The sequence below is a fragment of the Heteronotia binoei genome, chromosome 1, assembly GCF_032191835.1.
Source record: "Heteronotia binoei isolate CCM8104 ecotype False Entrance Well chromosome 1, APGP_CSIRO_Hbin_v1, whole genome shotgun sequence".
In the NCBI taxonomy this organism is placed as follows: domain Eukaryota; kingdom Metazoa; phylum Chordata; class Lepidosauria; order Squamata; family Gekkonidae; genus Heteronotia; species Heteronotia binoei.
In genome coordinates, this window is record NC_083223.1 from 261956740 (window position 1) to 261973526 (window position 16787).

At 46.4% G+C, this 16787-nt stretch overlaps 1 protein-coding gene across 1 annotated transcript; it reads right to left on the minus strand.

Moving 5' to 3' along the window:
* Positions 1 to 6638: 6638 nt before the first annotated feature.
* On the minus strand, positions 6639 to 10005 carry LOC132583243 (C-reactive protein-like). The gene is made up of 2 exons (XM_060254915.1): positions 9942 to 10005; positions 6639 to 7437 (listed from the first exon to the last, which is right to left on the minus strand). Exons 1-2 carry the CDS (start codon positions 10003 to 10005, stop codon positions 6803 to 6805), a joined length of 699 nt encoding a protein of 232 aa, XP_060110898.1. The 3' UTR covers positions 6639 to 6802.
* Positions 10006 to 16787: the final 6782 nt, after the last annotated feature.

The following is a 16787-nucleotide window of genomic DNA, read 5'->3' on the forward strand; positions in this document are numbered from 1 at the left end:
TATGCAACCCTACCATTGTTAGTTATACCTCTGTGAGTTGTAGGAGACCTGTGTTGATTCTACCCCAGTCTGGGTGGGGGATGGCCGTTGGAGTGGGTGCCAAAATTGTGGAACTGTTTTCCTGAGTAATTCACACCTGTCCCTTTTAGTTGCCGTCTCCCACCAGTGGGCGAGGACATTTTTGTTTCTTCTGGCGTTCCCACAGCAATTCCTCCTTCCTGCTGCCCTGTTTTTAATGGTTGTTTTTATTTATGTGTAATGTGTTGTGTTGCATGTGTATTTTAATTTGCTTTTAATTATTTCAACTCTTGTGTTTTTGTTTTGGTTTTAATGGTTTTTTAAAATATGCTTTTTTAAAAATTATGCATAGATACTCTCTTCCTGGACTATTCAGGGGAAACGGGAAAGTCATGAATCTGTCTCTGCTAACCAAAGTTGTTGTTTTTTTTAAATCCAACATAAATCTTCAGGGTTGAGACCCCACTTCTTCAGAACGAATCCTCTGTTTTCATTTGGTTTATGTTGGAGATATGGGAGGGAAACCCAGCACAGCACGGTGGGGAGGGCGGGATATAAATCAAATAAATAAATAAGTTAAGGGTGAAGAAGAAGAAGATATTGGATTTATATCCCGCCCTCCACTCCGAAGAGTCTCAGAGAGGCTCACAATCTCCTTTACCTTCCTCCCCCACAATAGACACCCTGTGAGGTGGGTGGGGCTGGAGAGGGCTCTCACAGCAGCTGCCCTTTCAAGGACAACCTCTGCCAGAGCTACGGCTGACTCAAGGCCATGCTAGCAGGTGCAAGTGGAGGAGTGGGGAATCAAACCCGGTTCTCCCAGATAAGAATCTGCACACTTAACCACTACACCAAACTGGCTCTCCAGGGTGAAAGTGCAGGGTGAAATGTAATTATATCAAATTCAAGTCTAATCAGATCTAAACAGGAAAAATACAGGGGCAATTCACTGGTTATACTATGCTACCCCTGTAAGGGGTAGATGGGTCAAAAATTCTCTGATAGTTACAGTTAGAATCCAAAATCTTGGTTTAACCTCCAGGCAGGGAGGTGGTAGTGTAAAATTTCTGAGTGACTCTATTGGGCTTTTCCATACTATAGTAATATTACAAAATCCACATGTTAGAAGGTTCCCATTGTAGTCAATAACCAGTTTAGAATAACCAGTTAATAGTCTCTGAGTTTTTCCTGATTAGATGTGAAGTTATATTTTAACCAAAAAACCCCCACACAACTTAGATTTGGAAAATATACAAAAGAAATAAAATGAATAATAAATATATAGAAGGATGACACTAATCTGCAAAGAGGCTACAACTGATGTTGTCTGGAGCCTCTGTTCAATAAACTTAATTCTAAACCAGCCATTCCAAACCAGTCCAGACAGTATTGTGTAGTGGTTAGAGTAGGGGGGGGGGGTGGCCCTCAATTCTGTTGAGCCTGTGCGTATTCCACGGCTAGTGTGAAAGCAACCCACTGTGGGACTTCTAGAATGGAGCACTTCACTCAGACCAGGAGACGTTTCCCATTCCCAGATTTTGGAAGTCGAAGAGGAGAAGGAGCAGGAAAAGCCTTTGCTGGGGTTGCCAGCCTCCAGGTGGAGCCTGGAGATCTGGGATGATAACAGAGCAGAGCAGCTCTGATAAGCTGAGACAGCTGGAGAAGTTGCTAAGAATTTCTGCGTTTTGAAAGACTTCATTCTGAGGCTTGGGTGACTGCTGAAAAGGCTGAGTTGTGATAGCTGGGGAACTGCTGTACGTTTGGGTGAGTGGGCTAAAGGTGAAAGTGATTGATTGATTGATTGATTGAGAGTAATTGTTGATGATTGCTTAGGAGTGGTCTGCTCCACCCTCTTTGCATTTTAAGCTGCGCCTTGCCAAAGGCTGAGCACATCTCAGAGAGGCCTGAGAGGAACAGAGCAGAGCAGCTCTGATAAGCTGAGACAGCTGGAGAAGTTGCTAAGAATTTCTGCGTTTTGAAAGACTTCATTCTGAGGCTTGGGTGACTGCTGAAAAGGCTGAGTTGTGATAGCTGGGGAACTGCTGTACGTTTGGGTGAGTGGGCTAAAGGTGAAAGTGATTGATTGATTGATTGATTGAGAGTAATTGTTGATGATTGCTTAGGAGTGGTCTGCTCCACCCTCTTTGCATTTTAAGCTGCGCCTTGCCAAAGGCGCGAGCCTTTGGCGCGAGCCGAAGGGCGAGAGCTAAAGGGCTCTTGGCCTGTGGCTCTTTGCCTGGGGGCTTCCTAAGGACCAGGAACCCAGATCCCTGATTTCCTTGTTCTCCCAATAAGGTAAGTTGACCTTCCAGAAGGGGAGCCACGTAAACAACAGCATTTAAAGAGGACTGTATATTTAATATATATATCATGAAGGTAGAATGCCAGCAGGGGGGTGGGGGCTTTCCAGTGTTTTGCACTGAGTGTCACATGTATGACTATCTGCCCACAGGACAGAAGTCTTGGGTGTGTGCTCGATGCAAGGAGCTCCTGGTCCTCAGGGAACGAGTTCGTACCCTTGAGGCCGAGGTGACTGCCCTGGAGAAGCAGAGACGGTCAGTTAGGCAATTGGGGAAGACTCTTGGGGGCGTATTAGATGAGCCCCACTCTGAATGTGGCAGCCCCGTTGCTGCCAGAGAGCGTGAGGGTCTAGAGGGAACAGGGCACCTTGCTGAGGATAAGGGGAATGTGCCCTCAGAAGGGACCTCTTCTTCGGTTGGTGAGCGGGTATCCTTTCGCGCCAAGGAACCATCCCTGGGCAGGGGGAGAGGGGGGGTCTTGGTAGTTGGTGATTCGATCCTTAGGCAAGTAGACAGCTGGGTGGCGAAACCGCGTATTGACCGTATGGTGACTTGCCTGCCTGGTGCGAAGGTAGCGGACATTACGCGTGTAGTAGATAGGCTGATAGACAGTGCTGGGGAGGAGCCTGTGGTCATGGTGCATGTTGGCACCAACGATGTGGGGAAATGCAGTCGTGAGGTCCTGGAGGAGAAATTTAGGCTGCTAGGTGGGAGACTTAAGGCCAGGACCTCCAAGGTGGCCTTCTCGGAAGTGCTACCTGTTCCACGTGCAGGGCAGGAGAGACAGGCGCAAATTAGAAGTCTCAATGTGTGGATGAGACGATGGTGTAAGGAGGAAGGGTTTAAGTTTGTTAGGCACTGGGATGCTTTCTGGAACAAGCCGGAGCTGTACAAAAGAGACGGTCTCCACTTGTCTCCGGATGGAACCAGGCTGCTGGCGCTTAAAATCAAAAAGGTGGCAGAGCAGTTTTTAAACTAAATCTTGGGGGAAAGCCGACAGGAGATGGAATGTCTCTGGTTCGGGAGGACTTGTCTCAAAGAGATGAAGGGTTGGCTTCTATTTTTCTACCGAGTAACGGATCAGAGTTGTCCACTGTGATGGTGACAAACAGTATGGACTGTCTGCTAGAGTCTCGAGGCGGCAGGAGAGAGGTGGCGGGCCTAGCTTGCTTGGGAAATTATAAATGTTTGTATGCAAATGCTAGAAGTGTCCGAAGTAAAATTGGTGAATTGGAATGTTTAGTGTTGGGAGAAAACATAGACATTGTGGGAATTTCAGAAACTTGGTGGAATGAGGAGAATCAGTGGGACACGGTGATTCCTGGATATAAGTTATATCGGAAGGATAGGGAGGGAAGGGTTGGAGGTGGGGTGGCTCTGTATGTCAGAGAGGATATACGGTCCAGTAAGACTGAGGTCAGAGAATTAGATTCCCTTTTAGAAATGCTTTGGGTTGAAATAGAGGGCCCAAAAGGAAATTTAACTATGGGAGTTTGTTATCGCCCACCAAATCAAAAGAGAGAGGACGATTATAATATGATGGAGGGATTAAAGATAGCGGCTAAACATAAAAACTGTGTCGTAATAGGTGATTTTAACTACCCGCAGATTGATTGGGTCAATATGTGTTCTGGTCGAGAGAAAGAGATTGAGTTTCTTGATGCTCTCAATGACTGTGCTATGGAGCAGATGGTCTCAGAACCTACCAGGGGTGGGGCGATCCTGGATCTGGTCCTAAGTAATGCCCAAGACTTGGTGAGAGACGTAAAAGTGATTGCGCCGCTTGGGAACAGTGACCATAATGTTATTGATTTCACCATTTGTATAAATAGAGAGTTGCCCAAAAAGACCGCCACAACCACATTTAACTTTAAAAGGGGTAAATTCTCTGAGATGAGGAGGCATGTGAGGAGGAAACTGAAAGGAAAGGTAAATACGGTCAAAACCCTTGGGGAAGCTTGGAGACTATTTAAAACTATAATCCTAGAAGCTCAGATAAAATACATACCACAAGTTAGGAAAGGCACAAACAGGTATAAGAAGAGGCCAGCATGGTTAACAAACAAAGTAATGGAAGCTGTAAAAGGTAAGAAGGACTCCTTTAAGCGGTGGAAAACCAGTCCAAGTGAGATTAATAAAAGGGAACACAGGCAGTGGCAAATCAAATGCAAGACTGTGATCAGGCAGGCAAAAAGGGACTATGAGGAGCATATTGCAAAAAACATAAAGACCAACAATAAAAATTTCTTCAAATATATTAGAAGTAGGAAACCAGCCAGGGAAGCAGTGGGGCCCTTGGATGACCATGGGGTAAAAGGATTACTGAAGGAGGATGGGGAAATGGCTGAGAAGCTGAATGCATTTTTTGCCTCCGTCTTCACCGTGGAAGATGAAAAGTGTTTGCCCGCCCCAGAACCACTAATATTGGAAGGGGTGTTGAAAGACCTGAGTCAGATTGAGGTGACAAAAGAGGAGGTCCTACAACTGATAGACAAATTAAAAACTAATAAGTCACCGGGTCCGGATGGCATACATCCGAGAGTTCTGAAAGAACTCAAAGTTGAACTTGTGGATCTTCTAACAAAAATCTGTAATCTTTCATTGAAATCTGCCTCCGTTCCTGAGGACTGGAAGGTAGCAAATGTCACCCCCATCTTTAAAAAGGGTTCCAGAGGAGATCCGGGAAATTACAGGCCAGTCAGTCTGACTTCAATACCGGGAAAGTTGGTAGAAACCATTATCAAGGACAGAATGAGTAGGCACATTGATGAACACGGGTTATTGAGGAAGACTCAGCATGGGTTCTGCAAGGGAAGATCTTGCCTCACTAACCTGTTACATTTCTTTGAGGGGGTGAACAAACATGTGGACAAAGGAGACCCAATAGATGTTGTTTACCTTGACTTCCAGAAAGCTTTTGATAAAGTTCCTCATCAAAGGCTCCTTAGAAAGCTTGAGAGTCATGGAGTAAAAGGACAGGTCCTCTTGTGGATCAAAAACTGGCTGAGTAATAGGAAGCAGAGAGTGAGTATAAATGGGCAGTCTTCGCAGTGGAGGACGGTAAGCAGTGGGGTGCCGCAGGGCTCGGTACTGGGTCCCATCCTCTTTAACTTGTTCATAAATGATTTAGAGTTGGGAGTGAGCAGTGAAGTGGCCAAATTTGCGGATGACACTAAATTGTTCAGGGTGGTGAGAACCAGAGAGGATTGTGAGGAACTCCAAAGGGATCTGTTGAGGCTGGGTGAGTGGGCGTCAACGTGGCAGATGCGGTTCAATGTGGCCAAGTGCAAAGTAATGCACATTGGGGCCAAGAATCCCAGCTACAAATACAAGTTGATGGGGTGTGAACTGGCAGAGACAGACCAAGAGAGAGATCTTGGGGTCATGGTAGATAATTCACTGAAAATGTCAAAACAGTGTGCGTTTGCAATAAAAAAGGCCAACGCCATGCTGGGAATTATTAGGAAGGGAATTGAAAACAAATCAGCCAGTATCATAATGCCTCTGTATAAATCGATGGTGCGGTCTCATTTGGAGTACTGTGTGCAGTTCTGGTCGCCGCACCTCAAAAAGGATATTATAGCATTGGAGAAAGTTCAGAAAAGGGCAACTAAAATGATTAAAGGGCTGGAACACCTTCCCTATGAAGAAAGGTTGAAACGCTTAGGGCTCTTTAGCTTGGAGAAACGTCGACTGAGGGGTGACATGATAGAAGTTTACAAGATAATGCATGGGATGGAGAAAGTAGAGAAAGAAGTACTTTTCTCCCTTTCTCACAATACGAGAACTCGTGGGCATTCGATGAAATTGCTGAGCAGACAGGTTAAAACGGATAAAAGGAAGTACTTTTTCACCCAAAGGGTGATTAACATGTGGAATTCACTGCCACAGGAGGTGGTGGCGTCCGCAAGCATAGCCACCTTCAAGAAGGGGTTAGATAAAAATATGGAGCAGAGGTCCATCAGTGGCTATTAGCCACAGTGTGTGTGTGTGTATATATATATATATTTGGCCGCTGTGTGACACAGAATGTTGGACTGGATGGGCCATTGGCCTGATCTAACATGGCTTCTCTTATGTTCTTATGTTCTTATGATCTTTGGACTACAGAGACCAGTTGCCCGGGGGGGGGTGGGGGGTGGGAAGGGTGGTTGGGAACGTGGACTCTAGCATAACCCCCCCAACTCCACCCTCCCAAGGCTCCACCCCAAATCTCCAGGAACTTCACAACCCAGAGTTGGCAAGATTACCCTGTGACCCCTGTTGACTGTATTGAGAGACAGGCTGCCGCTCTTGCCAGAACTAGGCGACATGAACAAATAAAGCACAGTCTTTTATTGGAGAATGCAGAATTGACCATTTTCACGGAGGTTTTCTCATTGGGTGGGAAGCACTGAAACCGACAGAGTAAGCAATCTTTGCTGAACCAAAGCGAAGAAACATTGAGGAAATCACTCCTCCTGTATGACATTTTTTTGCAAAGTCTACTCAACAGCTCTGAAGACAGCAGAAAGAGCAGGTTTCACAAAAACATCCCCTTCGATTTTGTAGCTTAACGATTTCCAGTTAATCACGGAGCTGGGGAGATTGGTGTTGTACAAGGCCGGGCCTACTTGGTCAGGAGACAGAACACGGTCCCACATGTACACGCCCAGGATCTCCCCAACAAAGGACTGCTGGATGTCGAAGCTGCCTCCAACGGAATCCTGATCTTGGCCGAGGACAATGGATCCCCCTGGTCGGATAGAGTGTCCTTTCACCAAGTTCTTCCGGCCCAAAGATTGCCCGTTCACCCAGAGCTCCGCTAGGCCCGTGGCAGACTCCCAACTCACACAGACGTGCTTCTCGACAGAGTTGGTGTTCAATGCTTCTGGAACGGTGAAGATCACCTCATGACTCCCCAGATGAAACTTGTATTGCTTGGGATTCAGCGCCACGAGGAGGATCTCATTGCTGTGGCTCTTGGTGGCGTAAGAGAAGAGGCTGTAGCTGCGGGTCAGGCCTGTGTGGAACCTCACGCAGAGTGTGAGGCTGGTCAAAGGACGTTGTATTGTGGTCTTCAAGACTACATGTGCCGTTTTGGTCGCTCCCGGGAAAATTAACGCCTTCTTTTCAAGATCTGAGGAAGGGAATTAGAGATATCGCAGTCAACTTAAGAAGATGATGATGATATTGGATTTATATCCCACCCTATACTCTGAATCTCAGAGTGGTCACAATCTCCTTTATCTCCCCCCCACACACACACACACAACAGACACCCTGCGAGGTAGGTGAGGCTGAGAGATCTCTCACAGCAGCTGCCCTTTCAAGGACAACCCCTTGCCATCCTCTGCTGAATCTTCCTTGGTGTTCTTCCCTCCAAGTGCTGACCCTGCTTAGCTTCGGAGACATGATGAGATCAGACTATATCATGTTGCCTTCCCTCTTCTCAGGATCTCGCTAGGCATACTGGAAAACTATATTTTTTTCTGACCCTCTGTTTTTTTTTCTGTTCCCTCTGACCTCAAACTTCCAAATTTCTCTTTGGGCAAATGTTGGTGGCAGCGAAGGGATGTACCAAAAAAGAATTGTGTTTCACCTAGGTTTATACCCACCTCCACATGATGCCTGGAAATTTCCCAGAATTAGAGGTTACAACGATCAGTTCCCCTGGAAATGATGGCTGCTTTGGAGGGTGGAATCTCTGGCATTATACCCTGCACAGGTCCCCAAACCTTGCCCTCTCCAGGCTCCATTATGCCAAATCTCCAGGAATTTCTAAACTTGAAGTTGGTGAACTTACCCAACCCCATGTTGAGTCTTGCCACCCTTTGCCTGAAGAGATGCCTCAAAAATCTGCTTTGGCTGAAATCAGGTGAGGGCAGTGCCAGAAAGGATGGCTCTTTTTATTCCTCTTGAGACAATTAAAACTAGGCAATTAGTCCCTGTCCCCCCAGCACTTGTGCCACTAATTTATCTTCTTACATTTCTGTGGAACAGGTTCTTGCTTGGCGGCCAAAAGCAGACAGGAGGAAGGAAAATCTTTCTACACCCTGGCCTTCCTTGTGCCTTGGTGTTCCCTGGGAAATGTAGTTCCCTGTGTTCTCCTTAGGAAAGATTTCTTTGAGTGCCCTGAGGCAGGGAGTTAAGAGGGTCTGTTCTCCCCCACCCACAGCCTGGAGCCATTCTTCAGTGGTAGAAGCAAACCAGGACAGCTCCCCACCAAACAGTTTTGGGGAGAAGGAGTAGAGTTGCCAGGTCTGTGTTGGAAAATACCAGGAGACATTGGGGGTGGAGTCAGGAGGGGGCAGGGTTTGGGGAGGGGAGGGGCATGGTATGATGTCATAGAATCTACCCTTCGAAGCGGCCATTTTCTCTGGGGAGCTGTTCTCTGCCAGCTGGAGATCAGTTGTGAAAGGGGGAGATCTCCAGTCCCCAAAGAAAAGGAGGAAGAAAAAGAGGAGAAGGAAGGAGAAGAGAGCAGTCAGCAGTGGGAGGGAACCAGAAATGGAACAAAGCAGTAAAAACAAAAGTTACCAATACAGTGAAAATGAAAAACCACTTTAAAATAAAAACAAAAAATTTGGAAGACATATCCCTAGCAATTTCTAGGTCTTTCCATGGAAACTTAAAAATGTATAAACTTCTTTGAAGAAAAAAATTTAAGGTGAATCTGTTAAGGCCTGTGCCCCACCCTTGTGTAGGGCTGCCATTTTCAACTTAGGAAAAATCTGGGGACTTTGGGGATGGAGCCAGGAGATCTCCCATTCCCTAAAGCAAATAAAAATACAGCACAGTTTCCTTGAATACAGTCTTCATTTCCTCCTCTTTTTGTATTCAGATGGTTCCACAACAGTTGCACTTCCACTAAGATGAAAGTTAACTCTCACACACACATACACAAACACACACACACAGAGCAGCCAAATTAAATGGTTTGCATGCCCACACTTTTGTGATCTTCCTGTGGCAATGGTATAGATAGCTTTACTCACCAGAGTTGCTGAATATAACAATCTGCTGTATTTCAAACAACTTACAGAGAGAGAGGTCTTGGAGGGGGGGGGAGTTTTCCTCCATCCCAGGGGAGGCTAACGGTAGCTCTCCAGATGTTTTTTTGACTACAACTCCCATCAGCCCCAGTCAGCATGGCCAATGGCTGGGGCTGATGGGAGTTGTAGGCAAAAAAAATCTGGAGAGCTACCGCTGGCCACCCCTGCTCTATTCCATACTCAAGTTCTAGTTAACTATTTACTATCCCTTTTACTGCACAGTTTCTAAAAGGAATGCAAAACAAACAGAGGGATTAGGTCTCTCATTTCCTCTCTCTCTTTCTCACACACACACACACACACACACATGTGGCTCTTCCTGCTTCCCGCCCCCCCCCCCCCAGCTTCAGTCTTGCTCAAATTTAAAGGTACACACACACCTTCGAAAACAGAAGCCATTTCAGGCTTCTGAATTTGCCTGAGATCTAAGGCACATCCTGGCTGCTGGGGCCAGGCTTCTCCCCACCTTCTCCCTGCCAGCTGACTGGTGGCAGGGAAGAGCCTGCAAAACCAGGAGATCCCCTGCCCAGACCTGGGCACTGGCAAGCCTTGTGGCACCCGTGCATATACCACTCAGTATGGCACCCACCTCTCTGGGCAAGACAGCCCAAGAGGCTGGCAAGGAGGACGAATGAGAGGAGTATCTTCCTCATGATGGCTGATCGCAGAATGGTCTCAGGGGAAATGGAGAACCAAAGCTCAGTGAGGTCTGCCCCGAAGTCTCCAAAGGATTGGGAGCGACAGAGCCCTTCCAAAATATACCCGTGAGCCAAGCAGGGTGGGGCTGAATGTTTGGACAGAAGAGTTCTTTCAGAGAAAGTATGTTTTTTGTTGGGGAAAGGCAGACTTAAGCCTGCTTCCAGAAGATAAGCACGTCCCACAACCCAAGCAGAAAGCAAATGCAGAGATTCCCACAGGTTGGACTTTACAAGCTGCATGACCAGCCTGTTGACAGAGCTAAACCATGAAACTCCACCAAAGCTGGCAAAACATCAGGTGATGGGCCTGTGGAACGCCCTTTGTCCTGAGCAGATAGGTCAGCCTGTGAAGATCCTGACAGTAGAATATTTGGGTCCTGAATGAGGGGCCGTTTAATCCAACAGTCACACTGAGACGGTGAAAAATTTCTAAGACAACTTTATTGTGCCACAGCCAACGAATCCTTCCTAACTACAGAAGTTACAAAAAACATTTTTCTTGCTCCTTCTCCAAGATACTACATTCAGGGCTTTTTTTGAGCAGGAACACAGTTCCGACTGGCTTGGTGTCAAGGGGTGTGGCCTAATATGCTAATGAATCCCTGCATATTAGGCCACTCCCCTTGGTGTCACTATTGTTTAAAATAGGGCTTTTTGTAGAAAAAGTCCTATTTTAAACAGTAGTGACATCAAGGGGGAGAGGCCTAATATGCAAATGAGTTCCTGCTGGGCTTTTTCTACCAAAAAAAGTCCTGACTGCATCTATACTCCAAGATAGGTACCTGTGTAAGTCTGTAGCAGTAGAAAAGAATAAGAGTCCAGTAGCACCTTATCGACTAACAAAATTTGCGGCAAGGGAAGAGCTTTCACAAGTCACTGCTCACTTCATCAGAGACTTCCGAATCTTCAGAAGGCTCCTGGCCTGCTTGCCACACATTTTGTTTGTCTTTAAGGTGTTCCTGGACTCTTGCTCTTTTATATTTTATACTCCAGCTTATGTCATCTTTGCTTCGCTTCTGTTTCACCAGTTACGTAGCATGGCATCTCAGCGCATCCAATCAGGCCCGGTGCTAGGGGTTCCTACACCCCAGGCCAGATCCCGCTTCTCTGCCCCCCGCATGGCTAAATTCACTGTCATCCCCCCCCCCCAACTCTTCTGAGGCCGCCTGAGCCTCCAGAAGCCTCAACAAAGCCCGGAAGGCAGCGTGCACGGGGCATGAAGAGAGGGGGTGCCTCGTGGCGCCCCAGTTGGCCACCTACCGGCCGACTCCCACTCGCTGGCCCTGCATCCAATCATCTATAGAGGTTTGCTAGTGTAGCTGGTAGGGTACTGCGCATACCCTAAGAATATTTCCCTATATTCTTTGGGGTCTTTACTGATAAGAAGCTGTGCTGAGCTGGCTGAAACCGCTTCTGAAGCTTCCAGCTTATTCTGCCAGCTCCTAGGACATAAGAGCTCATTCTTAAGCAGGGCTTTTTTGGTAGAAAAAGCCCAGCAGGTGGCTCAGTATTATAGCATCTGCTTGGTAAGCAGAAGGTCCCAGGTTCAATCCCCGGCATCTCCAACTAAAAAGGGTCCAGGCAAATAGGTGTGAAAAGCCTCAGCTTGAGACCCTGGAGAGCTGCTGCCAGTCTGAGAAGACAATACTGACTTTGATGGACCGAGAAGGGTCTGATTCAGTATAAGGCAGCTTCATGTGTTCATTTGCATATTAGGCCACACCCCCTGTGCTGAGCTGGCTGGAACTGCGTCCCTGTGCATTCCTGCTAAAGAAAAAAAAGCCCTGTTCCTAAGCAAGCAGAGCAAGCAGCATTATGAAATGGCGTTAGTCATGCTAAAGGATTATTTTTTCTTCAATACTATTGCCAGCAAAACCACCCTCCCCCTCTCCTTGGCTTCTGAAAAAGAACTATTTCTTTCATTCCGTTAAAGAGGCTGCAGCCTCGGAGAAGGTAGCAAGAGCAATCTGCAAGAGCCGCCCTGAGCCTGCTTCGGCGGGGAGGGCGGGATATAAATCAAATCAGATAAATAAATAAGACGGGATGAAGTCCAGGTGCCAGAGATGCCAGCCTCCAGGTGGGACCTGGGGATTTCCCAGAATTACAGCTCATCTCTACACTACAGAGATCAGTGTCCCTGGAGGAAACGGATGCTTTGGAGGGTGGACTCTATGCCACTGTACTGTACCCCACTGAGGTCCCTGTCCTCCCAGGCTCCATCCCCAAATCTCTAGGAGTTTCCCATCCAGGATTTGGTAACCCTATCTTTGCAGATTCAGGGTGGACAAAAGGAAATAGTTATTTATAAAGAGAGTGATTGAAATGTGGGATTTTCTGCAAGAGGATGCTGTGACTGTCACAGAAAGAACCAGTTTTAAAAAGGAGATTAGACAGATTTGTGCAGAACAGGTCAACCACTGGCCATGGAGACTGAGAGGCGGCTCAGTGGTAGAGCATCTGCTTGGTAAGTAATGCCCTCTACATGGGGCTGCCTTTGTGCCGAACCCGGAAGCTGCAGCTGGTGCAGAACGCGGCTGCTAGACTGTTGCTGGGGCTCCCAAAGGGGGAGCACATACAGCCGGGGCAGCGTGAACTGCATTAGCTGCCAGTTATATACTGGATTCATTACAAAGTGCTGGTTATTACCTTTAAAGCCCTATATGGCCGAGGACCTGCCTACCTTAGGGACCGTCTCTCCCCATATGAACTCCAGAGAGCACTGAGGTCAGCAGGGAAGAACCTACTGACTATCCCCAGGCCGAAAGAGGTAAAACTACAGAGTACCCGTACTCGGGCCTTCTCTGTTGTGGCTGCACAGCTATGGAACCAGCTTCCAGAAGATATGCGGGCCCTGCGGGATTTTGAACAGTTCAAGACCACCCTCTTTCGGATGGCCTTCACCGACTAAACAGAGAAACTGCTAAATAAATTTACCATCCATTGTGATAGCACCAGCATACTAATTTTATTAATTTATTAATGTTTGAATTTTAGAATTTTAATCAATTGTTAAATACTTTTGTTTTAAATGTCACTGTATAACTTAATGTATTGATTCATGTTGTTAGCCGCCCTGAGCCTGCTTCGGCGGGGAGGGCGGGATATAAATAAAATGATGAATGGATGAATGAATGAAGTAGAAGGTCCCAGGTTCAATCCCTGGCATCTCCAAAAAGGGGTCCAGGCAAGTAGGTGTGAAAAACCTCAGCTTGAGACCCTGGAGAGCCGCTGCCAGTCTGTGTAGACAATACTGACTTTGATGGACCGTGAAGGGTCCGATTCAGTATAAGGCAGCTTCATATGTTCATATTCCCTAATGTTGACCAGGAGGGACCTGGCGACCAGGTCACAGAGATTGTGTTAAGACATCGCTGTGCAGGTGCCTCTGTTCTACCACAATGGATGTGGAATTTTTTAACACAGTCATGCCTGGCACTAGGGGGGTTTGCACCCCTAGGCCGAGTCTCTAATTTCTGCCCCCCAAGTGTTTGTATTCGCACACACACCGCTCACGCCCAGATGACGTCTACTTGGCCTACTTCCACGCGCCAGCCCTGAACACAGCTAGCCTAGATTTCCAAGTCAGTAGACTTCAATGAGGAGTTCTACTCTCCAGGATCCCTTGCTACTTGCTGCCACCAGAAGTTTTTAAGAGATTCCAGTTTAACTCATCTGAAAAGAAAGCCACCGCTGTCCTGGAGATTTTGGGGGGTGGAGTCTGAGGAGGGCAGGGTTTGGGGCATGATGTCATAGAGTCCAACTTCCAAAGTGTCAGTCACCTGGAGGTCGTGGGCAAAAGACATTCACGGTACAGAAAATACAACCAAAACCAGCCTTGATTAAGAATAGCCGACGCATTATATACTGATTTCAATAGGCAAACTAGAACAGTTCATACCAATACATTATAAGCAATGTGAAAACTTAAGTGCAGTATGCATAATTATTCCAAATGCAATGCATATAGTTCTTTCCAGTACAAAAGTAACGGTTCAGTTATTCCAGATGCAGTGCATTTCGTTCTTTCCAGGGCAAAAAGAACAGTCCTTCAAATATATTCCAGTCTCAATGGAAGTGCTGGTGCTGGTCCTCTAAAGTACAAATAAAAAAAATTAAGCAGTATCTCGTCTCTTTCAGTGCTTCTTTCAATGAATTGTTGTGGGGTGCTGTGTCTGGATGTATTCAAGCCTCTAACAAAAGCAGTCAACCTGTGAAGTAGTTTCTAAAGGACTTTTCCTCGGAAAGGCATATAATCCATCCAAATCTATAACAAATGCACAAAAAGGTCCACATCCATCCTATATAGCAATTTAAAAAACACAAAAAAGAAGAAGATGATTCTGGATTTATATCCTGCCCTATACTCTGAATCTCAGAGCAGTCACAATCTCCTTTACCTTCCCCCCCCCACCCCCACAACAAACACCCTGTGAGGTAGGTGGGGCTGAGAGTGCTTTTACAGCAGCTGCCCTTTCAAGGACAGCTTCTATGGAAGCTATGGCTTACCCAAAGCCATCTCAGCAGGTGCAAGTGGAGGAGTGGGAAATCAAACTCGGTTCTCCCAGATAAGAGTCGGTGCACTTAACCACTACTGGCACTTACACTGGGGTAGCTTTTCATGTGCTTGCAGATAATAACAATCAAAGGAAACAAAGGAAGGGATCTTATTTGTAGTTTGGGTGTTTGGTTTCAAACTGCAAAAGCACATCACTGAGCAAAAACTATGGAGGCAGTGAAAAGTACCATCAAGTCACAGCCAATTTATGGCCACGCCACAGGGTTTGCAAGCTGAGAAGGACAACGGTGGTTTGCCACTGCCTGCCACTGTGTAGTGACCCTGGGCTTCCTTGGTGGACTTCCATCCAGGTACTGACCATGGCTGACCCTGCTTAGCTTCTGAGACCTGCCAAGGAAAAATAAAATTATAGACTTAAGCCTGTCTATGTTAGGGTTGCCAGGTCCAACACAGGAAATATTTCGGGACTTTGGAGGTAGAGCCAGGAGGAAAGTTGTGGCCAGTGTTCCCTCTAAGCTGAATTAGCATGAGCTAGCTCACAGATTTTTAGCCTCCAGCTCACACATTTTTGTCTTAGCTCATGAAAAATGGCCCCAGAGCACAATAATTTATGCAGGAGCTCACAACTTGAATGCCAGTAGCTCACAAAGTAGAATTTTTGCTCACAAGACTCTGCAGCTTAGAGGGAACATTGGTTGTGACAAGCACAATTGAACTCCAGAGGGAGTTCTGGCCATCACATTCAAAGGGACTGTGTTCTTTTTAAATGCCCTCCCTTCATTGGAAATAATGGAGGATAGGGGCACCTTCTTTGGGGGCTCATAGAATTGGACCCCTGGTCCAATCTTTTTGAAAATTTGAGGGGATTTTGAGAGTCACCAGATGCTATGCTGAAAATTTGGTGTTTCTACCTGAAAAAAAAATAGCCCCCCAGATGCCCATGGATAAATTCTCCATTATACCCTAAGGAGACTGGTCTCCATAGAGCAGGGGTGGCCAACAGTAGCTCTCCAGATGTTTTTTGCCTACAACTCCCATGGCTAATGGCTGGGACTGATGGGAGTTGTAGGCAAAAAACATCTGGAGAGCTACCGTTGGCCACCCCTGCCATAGGGAATAATACAGTGCCCAGTGGACATTTCCCTCCGCCTACCTGCTTTCTGATGACTCTCCAAACTGGGGGAATCCCCTGCCCCCAACTGGGGATTGGCAACCCTAGAAGAGGTAGACAGAATAGTATGAAATTGTTCAGTCTGCCACACTTCTTTCTTCAGTCATGCTGCAGGTTCTTCTATTGGAGCACCATCACAGACGGCCTTCCCCAGTCTCTGAGGGGGCTTTCCTGAAATATCCGCCATTCCCAGGCGAGTCTGCCCTCCCCAAACAGAATTCCTTCCCTTCAGCTTGATCAGATCTGAGGGGAAATTACTAGTTTCTTCCCTTTAGGTGATTTCTACGAGTTTATTCCCACCAGTCCTTATGTGACCGGAGGGGAAAATAACTGTTTTGTTCCATTAGCTACTTCCCCCAGGCAGACTGAAAGCAAGCTAGAAAATCTCTAAGAGCAGCCTTTTGTCTACCTGGGAAGTTAACAGTTGACCATTAGCAGAATTCAAGTTAAAACATGTCTTTCTCAAAGTGGTAATTTGAACACATGTAACCTGTGGGTTGAGCCATCATTTCACCACAGGGGCAAATGAATAACTCTGGCCATTACCAAGTTGATAACAAGTAGAGTTGCCAGATCTATGTTGGAAAATACCTGGAGATTTGAGGAGTGGGAGCTGAGGAGGGTGGGCTTTGGGGAGGGGATGGAATTCATTGGAGTATAATACCATAGAGTCCACCTTCCAAAGCAGCCATTTTCTTCAGGTGAACTGATCTCTGTTGTAATAATGGGAGATCTCCAGACACTACCTGGAGGTTGAGTAAAAAATAATAAGCTGTGAATGAATTAACTAATCACCAATTCAAATATATAAATTTCAATAATTTCTTTCTTTCTTTCTTTAAATTTCTATCCCACCCTCTCCACAAGTGGACTCAGGGCGGCTGACAACATTCATATTCACTAGTTAAAACCAGTAAAAACCAATAAAACATACGTAATTACAATTTAAGATTTTAAAAACATTTTCGTGGTGTCACTACAATATAGGCAAGTTCTTCTTTTTTGACGGCGATCACCTAATACTCTATATTTCTGTCATCAACATACAAA